This window comes from Pleurodeles waltl, chromosome 1_1, assembly GCF_031143425.1.
Source record: "Pleurodeles waltl isolate 20211129_DDA chromosome 1_1, aPleWal1.hap1.20221129, whole genome shotgun sequence".
Classification (NCBI taxonomy): Eukaryota; Metazoa; Chordata; class Amphibia; order Caudata; family Salamandridae; genus Pleurodeles; species Pleurodeles waltl.
In genome coordinates, this window is record NC_090436.1 from 362,032,236 (window position 1) to 362,054,440 (window position 22,205).

The 22,205-nt window shown below is 43.1% G+C and overlaps 1 protein-coding gene across 1 annotated transcript in view; it reads right to left on the reverse strand.

The window, feature by feature from the left end:
• The window catches only part of ADAMTS6 (ADAM metallopeptidase with thrombospondin type 1 motif 6), a 1,391,222-nt gene that overhangs the window by 710,636 nt on the left and 658,381 nt on the right, over nucleotides 1-22,205 (reverse strand). The window contains exon 9 of the mRNA XM_069222749.1: nucleotides 9,217-9,322. Coding sequence (XP_069078850.1) covers nucleotides 9,217-9,322 — 106 coding nt within the window. The remainder of the gene's footprint in view (nucleotides 1-9,216; nucleotides 9,323-22,205) is intronic.

A 22,205-nucleotide genomic window follows, 5' to 3' on the forward strand; every position in this document is an offset into this window, starting at 1 on the left:
AGAAGGGAGAATAAAAGCCTTGATAGTGTTGGCTGCGTGGTACCTCGTAGCACTGGAAGATGTCAATGGGTTGTCTTCCAAGGAGGAAAATTGTGCGTTTTTTGAATAATTCCAGGGTGTGACCGTGCCGGAAGATGTCCAACAACCACCTGTCTGAAGATGTGATCTTCCATTAATTGAAGAATGCGGATGATACAAGGCCGAATGGACGTGGGACCTTGGTGGTAGGGAGGTGCAAAACGTAATTGTCTCCTACTGTTGTCCTCAGATTTTCCTCCTGCTGAAGGGCATTGTCATCCTGGTTGTCTAGAGAGTGTTGCACCTTAGTTGGCCTATAGCCGTGGTTCCCAACCTGGGGTCCGTGAAACCTGCTCAGGGGGTCCTTGACTGCTTAGAAAATTAACTAATATTAAAAGATTAATGAAGTGTATATAAATAAAGTGGCTAAATATGCAATTGGAAATTTTAAACGCACTGTAAATGTCAAGGGATTGAAACTGCCAGCTAGAAATTCAATGAGTATCCTCAAAATGATTCAAGGGAGAAGTGTAGGTGCATCAAACAGAATATAGTATAGACGATATGTGGATTCAACTGAATTTAGAAAAGCCTCAACCTTCCTATTAATTTAAAAAATATATGTTTTTATTTTATTTGTTTGAAAATTAAATACAATGTGTTATCATGTGTGTATGTGTTTGGTGGAATGCTTGTTTCTGTATTTGTGTGTATTGTTTTGAGGTTCAAATCATCAACAATGTATAGGCCTGGATCCCTGGCTTCTAATAATGACTCAGTGGGGGGGATCCCCAGATTCCAATAATGATTCAGTGGGCGTCCCCGGGTTCCAGTAATGATAAAATAGGGGTGCACAGAAGTCAAAAGGTTGGGAACCATGGACCTTTATGATTGTCCTGGATACTGGGCATGAAATCCCTGCTGAGAATACGGGTGAAATCGTTGCTGAAACTGCGGCCTGGATGTGTACTGACCTCTACCTCTGCTTCTAAAGGGCTGGAACCTCTTCTGTTAGAAGATGTCCAGTGATTTAGTGGTATATGGGTCCGACTTGATGGACTGCAAGGCCTCATCCATGTGTTTCCCAAAGAGGAACCCTCCGTTGAATGGCATGTCCAAAATCTTGGCTTGCACCTCTGGATGGAATGTTGTGACTTTTAGCCATCCCTGGTATCTTAGGACTGTGGCCCTAGCCATCTGCTTAAACGCTGTGTAAAAAATGTCCATAGCCATGTCTGTAATCTCTGAAGAGGCCTTTTTACCTTCCCCCAGGATCTTCCTTGCCCCTTTTTTCTTATCCTCTGGAAGGAAGTTAAGCAGCGATGAGATGTCTGACCACATCTGTCGGTTATATCTCCCTTAGTTTGTCATGGCATTAGCGGTTCTGATGGAGGTGGCTGCCATTGCGGCAAACCTCTTACCTATATTGTCAAGCAGACGGAGGAGCTATGCATGGCGATGCAGGTTTTTTGCCCTCCTTTGAGCAGCCTGCATGATAACCAAGTCTGGCTGTGGATAACCAATGTGACAGGTAGGAGAACTTTTGGATGCCTTGTATTTTTTGTCCAGTTTTGGAAGGACAGCTGGCACAGGCGCTGGTGTTTTCATTAATTTTAAGCCTTCCTGCCAGATAAAATCTACAATAGGAATAGACCTGGTAGTACATTGTGTTCCTGGTTTAAAATCGTGGAGGAAACAGTCAGTTTGCTTCGTAGCCATTGGAAGGTTGAAACATTTTGATGCCCTATCCAGCAAGTCATGAAAGCTGCCGATATCAACTGTTGACGAGTCAGCCGCAGGTGGAGTAGGAGAGTCTGGCATTGGTGCGAGACAGTCATCCCACTTGTTATTATTAGTGGGATTTCACAAGTGTTCTCCCTCTTCCACTTGTTGGTCATCCCTGTCTTGCAGATTGTCTGAAATTTTTATTGGCGGCTGATTGGCTATTCCTTTTAAAGCCTAGGAGTGCTATGCTGAGATGTAGTTGCAGGAAGCGCTTTCTGTCTCACAGGAGGAGGTTGAGCTGGGTTGGCACCTAGAAATATTTTATAGTCACCCTTTTATTTTTATTTTTTTAAGCATGAGGTGCAAGTCCGTATCCAGTGTTATAGGAATGTTGGTAGACGGTTCCTGAGCATGATGTTCTTCTTCATAAGGGTAGTGTTCTTGAAACCTATCTACTTGCTATGATGAATGATATATATCCGGGAAGGAGTAGTCCCTTTCCATACACGATGGTTGGATACCTTCAGTATCCTCTTCTTCCTCAGATTCCTGACATTTTACCTTTAACTTAGAAGGACTGTATGCCGGGCCAAACACACCCTCATTTTCTGATTCCTGATATTCCAGGAGCCTAGCTGGAAGCAATGGTAAGATTGCAGGTAAGCTTTTTGGGCATCTGAGGAGTCCTGGGTAACTGAATTAAGTTTTTTCCTACCATTGACGGCGGAAACACCGACGAATCGCTGACAGTAATCTTCATCGACGGTGTAGCTGTGGATGTCGTCCCCAAAGGGGGTGAGGTAGTAGAGGAAATCTTCATCGTCAGGGAAGGTCTGGCTGACGTTGACAAAGAAGTTGCCGTGACTATCCTCGTCAACAAAGCTGATGCCATCATCGTCTTAATCAGCGATGTGGTGGAAGTGGCAGTCGACATTGGTGCCATCAACGGTAGCTCCGCCGATGGGGCCGTCAATGGGCGAGATTGTCCTGAGTAGATTTCTTTAAAAGGAGTATGAGGAGCAGATGGAGGAGCTGAATCTGACCTGAGGACCAGTGAAGGGAAAATGAAGGGCCAGCATGGTCCTTTTTCTGTATTTTCTCCTCATTGGTCTCTCTACTATGAGATATAGCTTTTCTAGATTCTCTGTGAGAGGAAGATGTTTCTGCTTCTTTACTTTTTCTGGCAGTAGAAGAATTTTCCTCACTCTCCGAATTTGATTCAGAGACAGTCTTCTTTTTCTGTAGCCACAGAAACAGGCTTCTCTCTCAGTCTTTGAGGGTTTTTGTTGAAAAGTACGACAGTACTTGCAATCCTTGGGCTGATGTTTTGGATAAAGGCAGTACAGGCATTCTTTGTGGGGATCTTCTGAATATAGTCTAGATTTCCCACATGTCTTGCAGGGTCTAAAAAGCCTTTTTTTAGATTCAGACATTTTGTGTGTAAAAACACAGGCAAATCACTCCTGCGGTAGCTGTAGAGATGAACTGGAAGCTGCAGGTCAAAAGGCTAACAATTACTGAGCAGAGGTCAAGGAGGCTTTCTATCACACAATGTGTGGGCAAGACATCTGAGGTATGGTGGTTCTGCAGGGGTTGAGTGTTTCAGGGTCTCTGCTCTGATTGGCTGAAGTTAGGGTGTATTATTTCAATGTGAATGGGCTACTAATGTCTATTGTTTTTTCTATGGAGTTTAATACTAATGATTTAGCACTGCTTTAATTACTGTTACCGTGGGACTCCCACCATGATGACGGGGAAGATTCAAGCATGTGAATCTATATAGGATACCATAATGAAGAATTAAAAATATTACAAAATATCTATATATAAGATTATGCAAACAAATAATATAAATATATGTACTTAAAATATTTTAAAAATAAGTATTTAAGTCAAATTTGCGCTTCCCCCACAGTCTGTGCAACAGTAGGAAAAGCACTGAAATTCGAAGGGGTTACATTTACCGTTCCCACTCTAGTCTGCTCTACAGTAGGAAAAGTGTTGGACTTTGGAGGGGTAAAATGTACTAGTTCAACTCCAGTCTGTGCCACAGTAGGGAAAGAGTTGGACTTCGGAGAGATAAATTTTACTAGTCCAACTCCAGTCTGTGCAAAAGGAGGGAAAGTGTTGGGCTTCGGAGGGGTTAAATTTACTATTTCTACTCCAGTATGTGCAACAGTAGAGAAAACATTGGACTTCAGAGGGATTAAATTTACTATTCACACTCCAGTCTGTATAACACTAGGGAAGCGTTGGACTACGGAGAGGTAAAATTAAGTTCACACCCTATAATCCTACAAACTCAACAACCCACATCTAATGTATATTTGTAAAAATATATTTACCACACAAAGTACATAATTAACAATCAATGAAATAATAATGATACATTAATAATTTATTATTAGTCAGTTAATACTTAATTTCCCACCTTATACCCCTACAAACCCTACAACCCACACCTAATATATAACTTTAAATATACAATTGCACAATTTACATTATTAATCAATTAACTAATTAATAATAAAGTAATGATTACTTAATCAACTTCCCACCCTATACCCTTACAAACCCACCAACCTGCACAGAATATGTAACACAAAAATATAACACCACAATTTACATAATTAATAATGAAATAATTAATGATAAATGAATAAATTATTGTTAATTAATTATGCATAATTAATTTCCCAGCCTGTTCCCCTACAAACCTCAAAACCCACTACAACAGTATAAATTACTATTAGCAATTAAATAAAAAATTATAAAGGACTTAAAATTCCAAACTATATTTAAAAATATTGCCAACAATTATACACACAATATTTAACACGTAAAATTAATATACAAGCTAAAACACATAAGGATAATTTTAAAATTATATTTTTACAACAATAATATTGAAAATGATATTACTTACCTTAAAAAAAGATATTCTTGTCAACGATATTTCTGCATCTTGATATTTTTGTATCACATTATTTAATTTCTGATATTTGTTTATTGCGATATTTGAAACTCAATATTTTGTCCAAACACCGCTATATTTATGTACAGAATACCTATTCTGTGAGAAGCTTGATTGATACTTGTACAATAATAATATGATGCTCCAGTTAGGCGTTTCAATAAGGAATAGTATGAGCTTCATGAATATGATCATATTAAAACTCTTTTGTGAACATTTCTAACAATGCCATACTCGATTGCCAAGTAACAGCTGTTTAATGGCATGTACTGATGTAAGCAAGATATATTCCTGCATTACTGCCTCTGTCATTGAAAAAACAGAAAACACAATACAAATGGTATAAAAAAATATTTTAAAAACTGTCATTTTAGCAGGATGTGTTTCGGAGCTCTCCAAGCAATTTGGGTTTAGTCAGGTGTGCCTAAGCTGGCTCATTAAGGTTCCAATAAGCATGTCACAGTAAAGCTCTAAACAAAGATTTCCGATATGAAGGAACTGATGTTGATCTACGAGAAGGCTGCAGCCAAACCACACATTAAGCCTATACCAGTATGAAACAATTCCATGGAATCACTTACGATATCCACAGTGGCAGTTGGGGCAGTGTATAAACGAAACTTGAGGGGCCCCCTCTGCAAAGCACCTAGAGGCGAACCCCTCCACCCTGGACCCAGTCAGGGGCCTGACGCCCGTCTACAGTGTACTGCGTTGAGGGGGCCCCTGGAGCTTGCCCCTCCCCCCCCCCGCTCTGCGGGAGGCTTCAGGGTCCTTTGTTACGCCACTGAATTGGAGCATAGATAGTGAGTGCCTTAAGGGGAAAGGGTTCAGAAACGGCTATTTGAGCCGAACTAGACAGACGAGCAGGATTATGAAAATAAGATGCAGCTTGATACTGGGGCAAGTCCAACAAATTAATCATCATTGGCCTACTTCTTGTGTTAAATGATAACAATGGAGAAAAGCGGTTGTTGCCCACATCAGAAAGGACATCTGCGGAAACTAAGGGCCTGATTATGACCCTGGAGGTCCAATGACTTCCAGAATCATGGTGGCAATCGGATCGCCACCAATGTGGCACTCTGACCTACACATTACGACTGCAGTTCCTGTCTCTCGTGGCACGGTGGGCAAAACAACAATGGACTGTGATGTGCCCCGAAATTTTAGCATTGGCTGAGATTAATTAAAGTATTCAAAGCATAACTCTTTTTTTGTTTTTTCTCAGCACTGGACATGCCATTGATTACCTGTCTCTTTTCCCGTAGAAAGATAAGGAAACAGAAAAGGGGAAGCCAGCAGTTTGTGCTTTAATTCAAATCTCTCACATCTTAACGGCTCAAGGAAGGGCCAGTGAGGCAGTGCTCAGCACATACATTTTCTCAGGCTCCCTCAGGATGGCACAGACCCGAAGGAGGCAGTGAAATGTGACCAAGGAGTCGCTGATGTTTCCAAAGAATGCAAGAGAGGACTGTACATATCTGCGACATCACAGTGGCCTGCAGATTGTGCAGTTGTGTGATGTTGATTGAGTGCAACACAGTGCTTAATTTGTAAATAAAAACATTCCGGTGCCCGAAGCCCTCCTCTTAAACACAAGGCTGCTGCAATTAAATGTGCGAACACTGAATACTGAGGCAGCGTAATCCTGAAGCCATCTCGGGCCTCTTCAAAACATTTACAGACACTCCTGCCCCTTCAGCTCACTCTGGCAGCTTTCTGCTTTCTCCCATTGTGACGCTTTTTCGTTTTTCTCGTGCTCTGTCTTCCCCATACGTGTCTTTTGCTCGCAGCAAATGCTTGAGGCAGAAGAATAAGCCCCGGCCCTCAAAGATAAGTACCGGTGCTCAGTAGCGTAAGTAGTTTGCCGGTTAATAGGAAATGTGGGTAACCCATGTACAACATAGCCTTCATCGCACTCTCCAAAACTTTTCTACTTTCCATCCTATAGATTGAAAACACTCTCCCCTTCCTTACACCTGCACTCCCTCCCAGTAGCATTTTTGTATTAAAGTCAATAACTTACATCCCACCCCTTCTCCTGGGCCACTGTGACATCCATGTTTATTTTTCACTCTACAGGGAGTGCAGAATTATTAGGCAAGTTGTATTTTTGAGGATTAATTTTATTATTGAACAACAACCATGTTCTCAATGAACCCAAAAAACTCATTAATATCAAAGCTGAATATTTTTGGAAGTAGTTTTTAGTTTGTTTTTAGTTTTAGCTATGTTAGGGGGATATCTGTGTGTGCAGGTGACTATTACTGTGCATAATTATTAGGCAACTCAACAAAAAAAAATATATACCCATTTCAATTATTTATTATTACCAGTGAAACCAATATAACATCTCAACATTCACAAATATACATTTCTGACATTCAAAAACAAAACAAAAAAAAATCAGTGACCAATATAGCCACCTTTCTTTGCAAGGACACTCAAAAGCCTGCCATCCATGGATTCTGTCAGTGTTTTGATCTGTTCACCATCAACATTGCGTGCAGCAGCAACCACAGCCTCCCAGACACTGTTCAGAGAGGTGTACTGTTTTCCCTCCTTGTAAATCTCACATTTGATGATGGACCACAGGTTCTCAATGGGGTTCAGATCAGGTGAACAAGGAGGCCATGTCATTAGATTTCCTTCTTTTATACCCTTTCTTGCCAGCCACGCTGTGGAGTACTTGGACGCGTGTGATGGAGCATTGTCCTGCATGAAAATCATGTTTTTCTTGAAGGATGCAGACTTCTTCCTGTACCACTGCTTGAAGAAGGTGTCTTCCAGGAACTGGCAGTAGGACTGGGAGTTGAGCTTGACTCCATCCTCAACCCGAAAAGGCCCCACAAGCTCATTTTTGATGATACCAGCCCAAACCAGTACTCCACCTCCACCTTGCTGGCGTCTGAGTCGGACTGGAGCTCTCTGCCCTTTACCAATCCAGCCACGGGCCCATCCATCTGGCCCATCAAGACTCACTCTCATTTCATCAGTCCATAAAACCTTAGAAAAATCAGTCTTGAGATATTTCTTGGCCCAGTCTTGACGTTTCAGCTTGTGTGTCTTGTTCAGTGGTGGTCGTCTTTCAGCCTTTCTTACCTTGGCCATGTCTCTGAGTATTGCACACCTTGTGCTTTTGGGCACTCCAGTGATGTTGCAGCTCTGAAATATGGCCAAACTGGTGGCAAGTGGCATCGTGGCAGCTGCACGCTTGACTTTTCTCAGTTCATGGGCAGTTATTTTGCGCCTTGGTTTTTCCACACGCTTCTTGCGACCCTGTTGACTATTTTGAATGAAACGCTTGATTGTTCGATGATCACGCTTCAGAAGCTTTGCAATTTTAAGAGTGCTGCATCCCTCTGCAAGATATCTCACTATTTTTGACTTTTCTGAGCCTGTCAAGTCCTTCTTTTGACCCATTTTGCCAAAGGAAAGGAAGTTGCCTAATAATTATGCACACCTGATATAGGGTGTTGATGTCATTAGACCACACCCCTTCTCATTACAGAGATGCACATTACCTAATATGCTTAATTGGTAGTAGGCTTTCGAACCTATACAGCTTGGAGTAAGACAACATGCATAAAGAGGATGATGTGGTCAAAATACTCATTTGCCTAATAATTCTGCACTCCCTGTATGTGAGAATGCAGAACAGCTACTGTGCTGGGAATGACTACTGGAGAAGCTGCCAGTAAAGAGATAAATCCCTTATCTACCAAGAGTATGTTCTGACCTGCAGCAGAAAAGACATGGGTTGGCAAAGATAGACGTAAGCTGCATTCCTTTGATTTCCTTGTGGTTTGTGGACAACCAAAGCGGTGAGAGAAAATGGTGGAGCCAGCAATCCGTCATACACCATTCCAATCCTTTCTTTCCAAGGGGCTCTGGAGACCAGGGACAGGTGGCAAGTCGATCTCTGTCCACCCACCATTTTAAATCCTGTCATTTGTCTTTTCCCACATAAGTGAAGTGAAGTGAAAAATAAAACCGACATTAGTGCAGTAAATAACCAGATTTCAAATCCAGTATGGTTGCTGCTGAAGCCATCCACAACAAAGTATTCACTCACGAACGTTGTCAACATTGTGAACTTTCAGCTAAATGAAGTGCCTACATTCTACCTAGAAAGGCAAAGGGAAAGCACTTAAAAAACATTCAAGCTAGTCTATACGTTTCCAAATAAACACAAGTGTGACCAAAACAGAAACTTAAACGCAATAAGCCAAAGACAGTTGCTCAAGAACATTTAACAGTGTACGTGGTGCTGGCCAGAATCAGTTCATCACAAATTGTGCGGACATTGAATTGAACTGTTTGCATCAACCTTTCCTCAAAACAAAATTAATATTTTGCCTTCGGTGGGATCTCTCATAACAACATTTGGAATGCTAAATTAGCAATTAAATAACCTCCGTGCCAATCTACTGCCCAGGTATATTTCTCGAAGGCAGGTGCATAAGTCATTGTATTTGGAATTTTGTAAACTCACTCACTTGTGACCGATTTCGTGCGCAATGGTGAAGGCAGAACCCAGGCCAATGTCTTCATTAATGCTGCAGCTCCTCTCAGGCTCACACATTCCAGCCACGGAGGCCAAGCCTGGACAAACAGGAGAAACAAAGGGTCACGCCAAGGTGTTCCTGTTTTAAAAGGCCCAGTTAGAAATGCCTGCATTCTTTTAACAACCTCCATGCACAGAAGGAGCAGTTGGCAAAAGGTTAACTTTCAAGTCACGTGCAGGCTCACCATGGGGAATTTCACTTTGCAGGCTAGACATTAATATTTTGTTGAACTTCAGTTAGTGCTGGAAAATGTCTAGACTAGGGGTTAGATTTATAAATTTTACTTCGGGTAGCTTGGGACCACCTAGTAACTTGAGCCAAGACAGAAAATTCAAGTCAGCGTTACTACTTAAACATTCTTGAGGCTGCCGAAAGCGGACTGCAGCCACTTTGTTTTTCTAGAGGGAAGGCGGTTATCTGTGATGGATCAGAAACGCATAAGTACATAATACATTTTCAAGCCTAAATTGTGTGCTGGTTGGAAAACAACACGTGTAAAAATGCAAAGCATGGTGCTTAAGGTAAAACGCACTATGATATATAGCGTAGGAGTTCGTATAAGAGCTTATAAAAGGATTATTTTATTGCATTAGCGTATTTAACATGCATGCAGACAAAGAGGTTTAAACTAAAAACAGAACTTTAATACTCCCAGGCCATCTAATACAAACAAATCCAATGGTTCTGAATGAAATGGTCGACGGTCCGTTATTAAATCTCTCAGTACAAAAGGAGTACTAAGATAGTTACAGAGGTATGATTCATACCGTATGAAAGGCATAAACCGAGGGAGAGACTGTGTTAATCCTTTACAAAAAGTTGCACAAATTAAGTTTGGTGGACTGGACCCGAGATTATGCTTGGTCTTTAGCACCATAAAATGGTTCTTAATATTGTGCAAAGTGATTGAAAGCTCACCACAAACAGTGACAGTGCTAGGACTTTCAACAATCCATGCAAAAACAAGTTAGAACATAGAGAACTCCCAATGAGCTACAAACACAATTTTTAGATTCTTCCAGTTATATGGCACCAGCACTGGTTGGTGGGAACTGCAAAACGTCAATAAATGAAAACGCTACTGGCAACGGGGTGAGTGGCCATATACGAAAATATTCACAAACTGATAGTAGTAAAACCCAGGGGCCAGATTCTATATTTTTTTAATTCATAAACCCAGCTTATACATTTGCATACAAAACTGGCAGGTGAACGTCAAAGCCCGCTTTGCATGCAGTTGAGTCATATCTGCATGGATAAAATCAATAGTATACGTGGGCTAGTGCAAGGGGCTCAGCCAAACGTTACACAAATGAGGTGAACATACACAGGCAATACTTAGAATACCTCACCTTCACAAAGAGTGTGGGGAAATAGAAGACCTCCGTAGAAAAATGCATTAAAAGTGTCTAAAAACATATCTGCGAAACTCCACATATTTCCTATCCATACACGTTGATTTTCCACACTGCGGACACTCCACATAGACAGGGTTAAAATATATATATATATAAGCCACAAAGGTGTATGAAAAGCTTACACTGCTGTGCATGAATTCTGAAACTGGTGAAAGTGGTACTCCAAGAAAGCTATTTGGGACCATGATCCATGAAGGATAAAATGCTTCATGGCGTCACAGAAGTCTAAAAAACGAGTGTGTATTCCCCTGTGAATGCAGTGAATAGGAGACAGCACACCACAAATCAACTCGAGTGTATGCCCAAATTCCGTGTGCCACTGTGGATTCATAACTTATTTAAGAAAAAGAAAAGCAGGCGGTAATTTAAGTGTGTCAATCTTTTTTTTATCGTATTCTGATGTACCGGTACAGGTTTTAAGAGCACTCTTAAAAGACCGGTTTCATCCCACATGGAATCTGGGCGACCTACTGAAAAAAATCAACAAAAAGTCAGAAATCTAAGTATAGCATATTTACCTCTTTGATGTGCAAATATTATTGACATGGAAAATCAAAACAATTCTCTGAAATGCACGTGGAAATCTCCCTAAAGCACGCTATGCATACCCCTGTTCCTCAATGTGCATTCTAGCAAGAGTGCATTTAAATAGTTTTATTTTTTTCCTCCAAAGTCAAAATGTTTTCCACGGTGAAGAAATCCCAATCCCATCAAGTCCATGAAACATGGTGGTGTTTTCTTTTCTTCCAGACAACACATTAATTCATGCTTTTCTCATGGGTTACTTTTTTGTTTTGTTTTTATAGGCTGGGAATGACCATGCAAAATGTTTCCAGAAAAAACACACAGTGATGGCTCCTCCATTAGGTTGGAGGAGCGTTGCCCCCCCCTGCCGCCAGCAGCATCAGCTGCAAAAGCTTTTCAAGAAAACGATAATAAACTGCATTTATTATCGTTTTCTTGTAAATGGGCGGGCATTGGGGGTGACGAGCACTTGAGGGGAGTGCACAGGGCACTCCCCTCAGTGCGCATGTATGTTTGGCTGGCCATCTCAGGCCGGCCAAAAATACATGTGCAGTAGGCTCTCTCCAGCCCGGCACTGTGTTGCTGGCCTGGAGAGACCCTGCACAGGCTCCCAGGCTGCATAGGAGCGCCCTGGCTGGGTGATCCAAGCCAATCCTAATGCTGCTTTGAGCAACGTCAGGATTGGCCGCAGGGCAGGCTGAAAGCCTGTTCCTGCAGCCTGGAGCGACGACGAGGGAAAGAAGAGCGGCGCGGCGGCAAGAGAGGAGGTACGTTTTAAAATTTTTTTTTTTAAATAAAATGCTCCCCCAATACTCTGCCACTCCCGGGCATGACGCAACCCACCCCGCCCCTTTACTGTTCAGCGAGCCGCAACTGAAAACAGAAATGTATTTCTCGGTTTCTTACCCTATCAAAAAACCTTAACCTGCAGAAAACTTACTGTGCTAGCAGATTTCCCACCATACTAATTTCAATCCGTTGGAGTAAATATTCACATATCCTGTTTCAATTAATTTGGATCACAGAAAGAACTCTTGCAGAGGACGTATATGTGCAACTTGGCTTAACTTAGGTGCACAAAAATGTCATAGCCATAGTGCATATATTTGAAAGGGTGCTTTTAGATTCTCTGAAAATTTGCATCAAAAGTCTCTTAATAATGGGTGACCTCAGCTTTGATAAATTATTGTTGACCAGTAGGGTGCTGATACAATTCTAATGCTACCTGATGAATCCAAGGGAATTTCAGCTTTTTGTGGAGATGAAGGACAATGAAGAAACTCTGATCATCTCCTTTCATTATGAGATATAGCCATCTGACAAAAGCCCCTTATTTCTTTGTTCATCAAAGGAAAAACCAAACTTCACTTGATAGATACTGTCAAGGTCTGAAAAACTTTAGGGATGACTGAAACGGGCCCTATCATGTTTAGGATTGTGCAGTGCCTTAATTATGATAGACAGGCTAGAGACATTATGAGCTATAATGGATGAAGGCAGGACACCAGCAAGGACTGTTGAAAATATTGATGTGTGAAGGTGGGCTGAGCTATCACACCAAACTTTTTAACATTTTCACAAGATTAGGGCAGGATCCCATTGTCCAAGGAACAAAGGAGAAGAAAATAAGTTGCTTGCCTGTAACTCCCATGGGAGCCTATGCAAACTGCTTTTCTCAAGTATTAGTATCTTTCATAGATTCTCATGCTTGAATTATTTCCCATCGTCGAAGTGGGAGTCTCACAATACCATAGTAAAGAAGTATATTATAATATCATAGGTTATAATGGCAACGAAAAGTCAGTTTAATGCCTATCCATGGTCCTTCTATTTTTAAATAAAGATCAAACTTGAACTATAACCAATCAGGCAACAGCATCCTCTATCCTTCTGACATGGTTACCCCCACTTTTTGCCTGGTGTCAGTGTATTTAGACTGTAGTGCACCAGGATCCTGCTAACCAGGACCCCAATATTTGAGCTCTCTCCTCTAAATTTGGTTGCTGGTAAACCTTTACACCCACAATTGGCATACTGGTGCACCCACGTAAGTCCCTAGTATATGGTAATTAGGTACCCAGGGCATTAGTACACCAGGGGTCTCTCATAGACTGCAGCATGTATTGTATCTCCCATGGGGGCCTATGCAAACTGTGTCTACAGGTCTGCCTTTGCAGCATGCGTGAAATAGTGCATGCACTCTTTCACCACTGGTATAAGGCTTACCTTATATCGTGGTCACTGCACTTAAGCACCGTAAGTCACCCCTCTGGTTTGCCCTTCAGCCCAAGGGAGGGTGCATGTCTGTAAGTGTGAGGATGCTCCTGCATGAGCAGGGTACCACTACAAACCCCCAACTCCATTCCCTGAACTTTGTAAGTGCAGGAAAGCCATCATAAGGTATGTAGTGGATAATGGTCAACAAGAGTGATCCAACTACATAATGGTTTCTACGAACCTAGGCATGTTTCGTATCAAACATGTTTAAATCATTCAACTACACCAATTAAAGTGCTAGTTGCATGATCCCCTATACTCCGAGGGTTCCTTAGAGGATCCCCCAGTTCTGCCTGTGCAGCCTTATGGGGTCTGGCTGCCAACCCACACTGCTGGCGATGCCAGACATTGTTCTGGCCTCCTGCTGGTGAACCAAGAGAACAAAGACTTTCCTGCAAGGGAGAGGTGTGACCACCTCTCCCTTTGAAATAGGTGTCTTGAGCTGGGGTGGCCTCTGAGCGCCACTGGACTGCTTTGAAAGAAATGTGTCCTCCTTGCATAATCCGGTTTGCATCATCTCAGGACCCCCCCCGGTTCCCGCTCTGTTGCGAAAAACACACAAAGGACAGGGGAGTGATCCCCCCCTGTCCAGCTCCTCCCATAGGGAGGTGCACAGAGCTCTGCCATGTGGCCACTTGATTCTGCCATCTTGAAAATAAGATGTGCAGAGGGCCCTTGGAGCATGTGACTGGTTAGGTCAGGTAGATGGCATCCATGACCCCCTATGATAGGTGGGTCACTTCAGGGAATGACCAACCCCCTTTTAGGGTTACTTAAGGGCTTCCCTGTGGGTGGGTACTCAGATTTGTTGAACAAGACTCTACATAGAACTCTCTGTAAGACATCTTCTGCTCCTGGCCCCTGGAACCGCTGCTAAAATTCTTTTGGAAATTAAACTAGACTGTATCCAGTTGGGAGGGCTCCCACTGCAACATTGTTTCACCAGCTCCTGCAATACTTCTACAACCTCCATGGCTGTGCATCTTCCAGGGTCACAGGACTCTGCCTGTATTCAAGAAGCAAGAATGAATATCCCTTGAAGTGAAAGAGTCACTCCACTGCATCCACAGGCACCTCAAGACAATGACTACTGGCTGGTGGATCCTGCTATCGCCCGGACAGCGTAATGGCCCTGCTCCCAGGTGAAGGCGAAAGCTATAGTTACCGTAGGGCGCGAGTTATAGCAACTTGAAATAACTCTAACTATAACTGCTGAACTTCTAAGGTTTTGTGTATGTAAATTCAGAACCTAACTATAACGTCCCTGTAACCTGTTTTTTTTTCAGTGAATCTCTATGTTTTCTTGGCATGCACAGACGTGGATATAAGCAGCACCGAAGGCCATACGCAGTGGGGTTTGGTCACAGGGCCTGGATGGCCAGGCCAGGCGGCCGACCCTCCTGCATGCACCCAAACCCATGGCCAAAGGCGCAGCATGAGTTTAGTTACAGTGGGTGGGTTTTTTCAATTTTTCTCTGTGTTCGGAAATCCTCAAGTGGATTCATGAATCTAGGACCTGTGGACCCGCAGTTCCACAAATTAGACGGAAAAAATAATAATTGGGTAATTTTCCCTAAGGGACTCCTCTATGTGTCCTATGGGGTCAGGGAAACAGTATTCTGACCCCTTCTGTTTTTTTTCTCTTCTTTTCCCACCCCCAATCCGATGCCACAAACAAAATGGCAGCCACAACTTTTCTGTCAGGTTCCGGCAAGCCAATCAGATTCTTCCTGTGGCACGTGAATCTGCAGATCGATCCGCAGTTGATCCGCAGTGGATCAGCGGATCAATCCGCAGTGGATCCACGTCTCTATATACCTATATTTTTGGCATTAAATTACTCCTGAACTACTGAACGAATTTACACCAATTCACACAAAGCGTGATCTGTGCCACAGAATCTACCTCAGTGCCAAATTTGGTGTCATTGGTGGGCTGTAGGCGTGTCTAAAGGTCCTATGGAAAAATGAATGGGAAAAATGTGTTTTGGGACCCCCCTTTTTCTCAGCCCCCACTTCGCAGATCATCCAGAAGCTTTCAGGACAGAAGCTGAACTTAGCAAGGTGTAAGTTTTGAAAATGTTGTGAAGATTCATCAAACGGCGCCAAAGTTATCAGCAAAACAAAAAACACGTTTTCTATAGAAATTAGGGGAGAGATGTAGCATTTTCCGATTCGCAAAATCGGATGCAGTACGCTGTCTCAGACACCGAGTGCGAGTCGCTATGGGGTCGCAAAGACCCACCTCATTAATATTAATGAGGTGGGTCGCATTTTGCGACCCCATAGCGAGTCCCTGCAGTCACATGGACGGTGGCCTGCTGAAGTCAGCAGACCTCCATGTCTGTGACTGCTTTTTTAATAAAGCAATTTTTTATTTATATTTTTCAGCCCGTTTTCCTTAAAGGAAAACGAGTTGCAAAATAAAAAAATACCGAAACCATTTGGTTTCAGTTTTTCAGAGTAGGCAGGGGTCTATTGGACCACTGCCTGCTCTGAAAAACCCTTTTGGGCAACATTCACAAAGGGGAAGGGGTCCCATGGGGACCCCTTCCCTTTTGCGAATGGGTTACACTGGTGGTAACTGCGAATTGCTTTGGGATCGCATTTGCGATGCATAGCGATGCGAGTCGCAAATAGGAAGTGGACACCCCTTCCTATTTGCGAGTCACATTCACAATTTGCGAGTCTGTACTGACTCGCAAATTGTGAGTGAGCATCGCAATCTGCATTTTGCATGGCGCAAACTGCGATTTTCGCAGTTTGCATCATGCAAAATGCATGCTACATCTGGCCCTAGGTCCTAACTATAAATGCCTAGTGGCGACCGCCAATAGATTATAAATATATATTGTGTAAATAGTCCATAAATTGAAAAGATAACTATGATGTATGCAATGCTATCATACAGTATATCTTAATAGATATATTAACACCACTAACATTTACCTTATTGAAACAGATGACATAGAACTGTTTGTACTACGGCTGCATAACTTTTCTGTGCCAATTCTGTAAGTGCTGCGTGAACATGTAGGTGTTCTTCCACAACATTTTTTCTCCAGCGGAACGCCAGCAAACAGAACAGCTGAGTTAGAGACTGCACTTGTTGAGTGCGCCTTTGCCATTGTGAAGAGTGGCCTGCCAGCCTTGGTATGGCAAAACTGTATGGTGACAGAAATCCATCTTGTGATCGCAGCTTTTGTGACTGCTGTACCTTTATGAGAGAGCCCGGAAGAGACTAACAGCTGATTGGATTTCTGGAATTGCTTGATATAAAATTTAGAACAATGCTTAATGTTGAAGGTGTGACAAGATCTTTCAGTGGGAGATTCCGGATTTGGAAAGAAGGTCGAAGTATGATAGGGTTATTGAGATGAAACTGTGATGGAACCTTCAGGATGAACCTTGGGTTTGTTCTGAGAAGTGCATAGTCATCAGTGAAACACAAGAACAGTTCGTGAATTGTAAAAGACTGAATTTCACTGACTCTTCTAGTAGACGTGAGATACAACAATAGAGCGACCTTCCACGTGAGGAATATCAGATCTGCATTATGAATGGGCTTGAATGGAGACTTCATGAGCTGCGAGAGAACCACATTGAGATGCCATTCTGGGAGAGGAGACCTTACTGGAGGGAAAACTCTGAACAAACCCTTTATGAATTGTTTCACTACCCTAGTTGAACATAGGGAGGGAGAATGAGTGGAACGTCTGTATCTTGAAATTGTGGCTAGGTGAACCTTTTACAGATGTGTGTACCAATCTTGACCTGGCTAATAAAAGTAGCCAGGTCCGGTAGAATATGCTCAGGTGACGTTTCCAAGGGATACAGGTTAGACCGCTGACACCATAAGCAGAATCTTTTCCATTTCAACCTGTATGTCTTGTTTGTCAATTCAGCTCTTGCTTTGGCCAGAATGTCTCTACAGTCTTGAGAGAGACTTACATCTTGGAATTCGTTGAATTCACGAGTGATGCATGTGATTGGAGAGAGGCTGGGTCCGGGTTTAAGAATTGTCCATTGTTCCTTGTCAAGAGGGTTTGGATTTTGGGTAGGTGGAAGGGAATGGACTCTGAGAAACCAATGCTGTCTGGGCCATTTGGGACATATCAGAATGAGGTAACAGTGCTCCATCTTCATTTTAGTGAGGATTCTCGGTATAATAGGAAAGGGGGAAAAGCGTAAGCATATATTACGGACAATCTCTTTGAAAGGTTATTCCCCCATGACCCTGGGAGTGGGTATCGACTGGCATAGAAGTGGCATTGTGGCATTCTTATCTGTCGCGAAGAGGTCCAATGTTGGTTTGCCCCAGCATGAGAATATCCTGTCCAATACCAGGTGATCCAGTTCCCACTCGTGGCAACTGTCTCGGGTTCTGCGGAGAATGTCCGCTGAGGTACTGTTCAATCCTGACACATGCTCTGCTTTCAGATATATTTTGTGGACTGTGAGCCAGTTCCAAAAGTCTTGAGCCTCTTGAGAGAGAGATGGGTACCTGGATCCCCCCGCTTACTGATGTAATACATGCTGGTCATATTGTCTGTATGGATCACCACAGAGGCTCCTGCTATTCGTGGAAGAAAAGCTTGTAGAGTGAGAGATATCACTTTCAGTTTCAGGTGATTTATGTGCATTGATTTTTGAAGTGTGGACCATTTCCCCTGGATTTGTAGGTCCTGCAAATGTCTGTCCCAGCCCTCCAAGAATGCATTAGTTGTGATGACGAAGGTAGGTACTGAAGTCAGGAATGTGAGGCCTTGAGAGGTATAATTTATGTGAGACCACCATGCTCCTGTCTCTCTCATCCTTGGAGTAATTTTGACCAAGTCTTCAATGGAGCCTTTTGATTGGATCCATTGGATCTGGAGCTCCTCTTTCAATGGCCTCAATTTCAGTCATGCCAGTGGGACTAGGTTAATGGCGGAAGATATCATGCCTTGGAGCAAATTGAACAGCCGTACTGAAACATACTTTCTTTTGGAGATCTGCAGAGCCAGGCTTGACAATCTTTGTTGCCTGTCTTGCGATAGATACGCCTTGTTTCTGATTGTATCGAGGTTGGCACCCAAAAAAATGATAATTTGACTTGGAATGGTGGAGTAGTTTGCAGCAAGGCTTAGCCTGTAAAATAGTGATAGGCAGGTTTTGGTAGCTTTGAAAGCTTGCTACGCTGTTGAGGGTTTTAGCAACCAGTCGTCTAGGTAGGGAAATACCTGATAACTTTGCTTGCAGAGTGTGACTGCCACAGGGGCGAGATATTTGGTGAAAATTTGAGAAGTGGGCTTGAGGCCAAAAGAAGGCCAAAAGGAAGGACTTTGAATTGGTAATGGGTACCGGCTACAGTGAAACTGAGATACTTGTGATGCTTGGGATGTATTACAATGTGGAAGTACGCATCTTGTAAATCTAAGGATGTCATGTAATCTCTGCTGTTTAACAGTTGGAGGATGTTGGACAGAGTAACCATACGGAAAGATTGTTTGCACAGAAATGTGTTCAGTTTCCATTGCATTGTCTTCTTTCTTACAAGGAAAAAATGGGAGTAGAATCCCATGCCTTTTGATGAGAGGGAACCCTTTCTATTGCTCCCTTGGCCAGTATTTCTGGCTTCTTTCCTCAGTGAGTGAAGACGAGGTGGGTGCACTCCTTTTGGAGGATTGTATGGTGGTTTCTGCACAAACTCCAGGGTATGTCCTTAGTTTACTAAGTTCAAAACCCATTTGCCCTATGTTATCTTCTTCCACTGTGGAAGGTAGTTGGAGATATTTGCGCCCACATGGGTGGAAGGAGCAGATGTAGCCTGTATCTGGTCCTGGTCACTGTTTGTGGCCTGTATCTCGACCTGGCATGGGGGTGGGGTGTGGGGGGCGGCAGGGTTGGTATTTGGTTTCCGGCACACATTTTGTTTGTTGTAGGCTGCTGAGGGTGGTTGGTAGTAGGAAGGCCTATACTGAGACTGAGGTTGGTAATGCTGAAGTCGTTGATAGACCCCTCTCTAGGTAGAGAAACCTCTCCCTCTATCCTCCCGAAAGGGCAACTTCTTAAACTGGAGGGCGCCAAGAGATCTAGAGGTGTCAGTGTCTCTCTTAATAGCCAATAAGGCGTCATCAATATGTTTTACAAGTTTCGACGTCATACGCCATGTCCAGGATCTCTGACTGAACCTGTGGTCTAAAAGAGGTAGCCTTGAGCCATCTTTTGCATCTCAACATTGCTGCTCCTGGACAACTGACGGAAACCTGTGGAGACGATGTAGAGAGCACAATCTATAATTTCTGGGGAAGTACGTTCGCCTTCCTATAAGATCTTTTTCGCTTCTGCCTTCCTGTCTTCAGGGATCAAATCGAACAAACTGCTGATATCTGACCACATCTCATGGACACAGTGCCTCAGAATTGCTACTGAGTTAGCTGCTGGAACGGTGATGGCAGACATAAAAGATCATCTTTTCCCTATGTTGTCCAAGCAGCTGCCTTGCTTGTTTGGTGGCACAGAGATGGAGCGGAAAGCTTTTTTGAGCACCTTTGCGCTGCTTGTGAGATGACAGAGTCAGATTTTGAATCACTGGTGAGGGAAGCGGGGGAATCATCCATGGCTTTATAATTTGTATCTAGGCAATGTGGTACTGGTGGTACCATAGCGGGATTCTTCATTATCTTTATTCCCTCATCCCAGATATAGTCTATGATGGGGACGGCTCTCACAGACTTTCTGGCTGTTTTTAAAACCATGAAGAAAGTAGTAAGACTGCTTAACAGAAGTTGGAAGATGGAATCGTACTGCAGCTCGGTCTATCCGATTAAGAAAATCTCCAATGTCCTCTGGGGGACAGTCTGAAGGATAAGCTGGTGGAAAAGAGGGAGTAGGAACAAGTTAGGCATTCCTTTCTTCCCGTGGATGTTGAAGATTAGCGATTTCACCTTCCTCCCTCTCATCCTGTGAGAACGAGTGGTCCTCCCTTGGAGGTACTACAATATTCAAGGCAGGTGTTTTCCCGGGTGTTATCGGTAGAGGGATGTTACTTTGTGTGACAGGAGAAGCAGGCTGGAGTGGTGCGAGTGGCTGCTCCTGTCGGAAATCTTTTTTATTTAATCCTGAAGCATGGCCTCTAGATCCTAAACTAGAGAAATAGGCATCTGCATAACACCCTGCCTAGGCTGAGGATGGGGGTGGTACTCATAAGGTTCATAATGACACCTAGGAGGGGCATAGTATGATTGATAGCATTGTTGAATGTCCTCCTCATCCCCATCTTCCTCCTGGTATTTCACCTGGAGCTCTGAAGGCCTATGTGCATCCCCAAAAGGCCTGTCATTGTCTGACACTTCCCAGTCCAGTAAGTGACTGGGAAGCAAAGCTGAAACCTTTCTCGGAGAGATAACTTCAGGTCTTCAAGCAGTCTTAGCTATCTTTGTAATTTTAATCTTCATCGACGACCCCGTTGATGACGTCACCAATGACGTGAATGTAAACTGAGGTGTCAACAATAAGAATTCCCTCGTCGATGGTGCCGTGGTTGACGATGCTGTCTTAGACGATGCTATCGTCGACGGTGTTGACATCAACAGTGCTATTGTTGACAGCGCTGCAGTTCAGTGTAAACATGGGTGTAGTCGAGGTCAACTCTACAGTCAACTGTGACTTAGTGGGGGAGATCATCTTCGTCAACAAAATGGGGGTGTTAATAGCTCTCATAGTAGAGGTTCTCAACGGCAATGGCTTCATGGATGGGACAGTGGTAACAGTGATGTTCTGAGAGGATCTTTTGTTCTCAATGTCAATAGTTCTGAGGAGGGAGAACGCTTTTGCTCTCCTTTTTTCACAGATGGAGTGGAGGGTTGGGAGGAGGCCATCCCTGTGGAGGTAAGTTTAAGTTTCTCCTTTCTCAGAAGTTCCTTATGATGTACCTTCAAGGCCTTTCTACTCTCCTCAGAAACCCAATGGTCACAGGACCTTGACGTTTTGTGGGGTCTCACAGATGAATCGCTGTCCTCCTCAGAAGAGCTAGATTTTCAGGGGTTAGACTTCTGTAGCCATAAAAGTAACCTTCCATCCCTGTCTCTCAGGGTTTTAGAAGAGAAATTGCAACAAATCTTGAACTCATTTACCTGATGTTGAAGGTAGAGGCAATGGAGACAGTCTCTGTGTGGATAACCCACATGTAGCCTTTTCCTCCCACAGGACGTGCAGGATCTGAAGAGGCCTTTCTTAGGAGACTCAGACATTGCAGATGAAGAAAAGTTGGGATTTATAGGAAATAAATGAGCAGAGTTCAGGGAGACTTCATTCACACAACGTGAGGTAGAAAATCTGAGGGACTCAGCCTCTGTTAGGAGTGTTCTAGAAGGTGTTGTCACCTGATTGGCTATAGTTCAAGCTTGGTCCATTTAAAAAAAGAAAAGTACATAGATAGGCATTAAACTGACTTTCATTGCCATTATAGCCTGTCATATAATTACATACTGCTTTACCATGGTATTGTGGGACTCACTGCAACAACAGAGAATGATTCAACCATGTGAATTTTCGTGAGGATATTTTATTCTAGCAAAGCTTCATGTGAGTGGAGATGTTTTATTATTTTTATCATTTGCCCTTCCTTACAGAATTTGTTATTCATTTCTTTGAACAACATTTTCATCCTGTGCTCAACCAAAGAATGATAGTTTGCTGGGTATTGCCGGTACAGGGA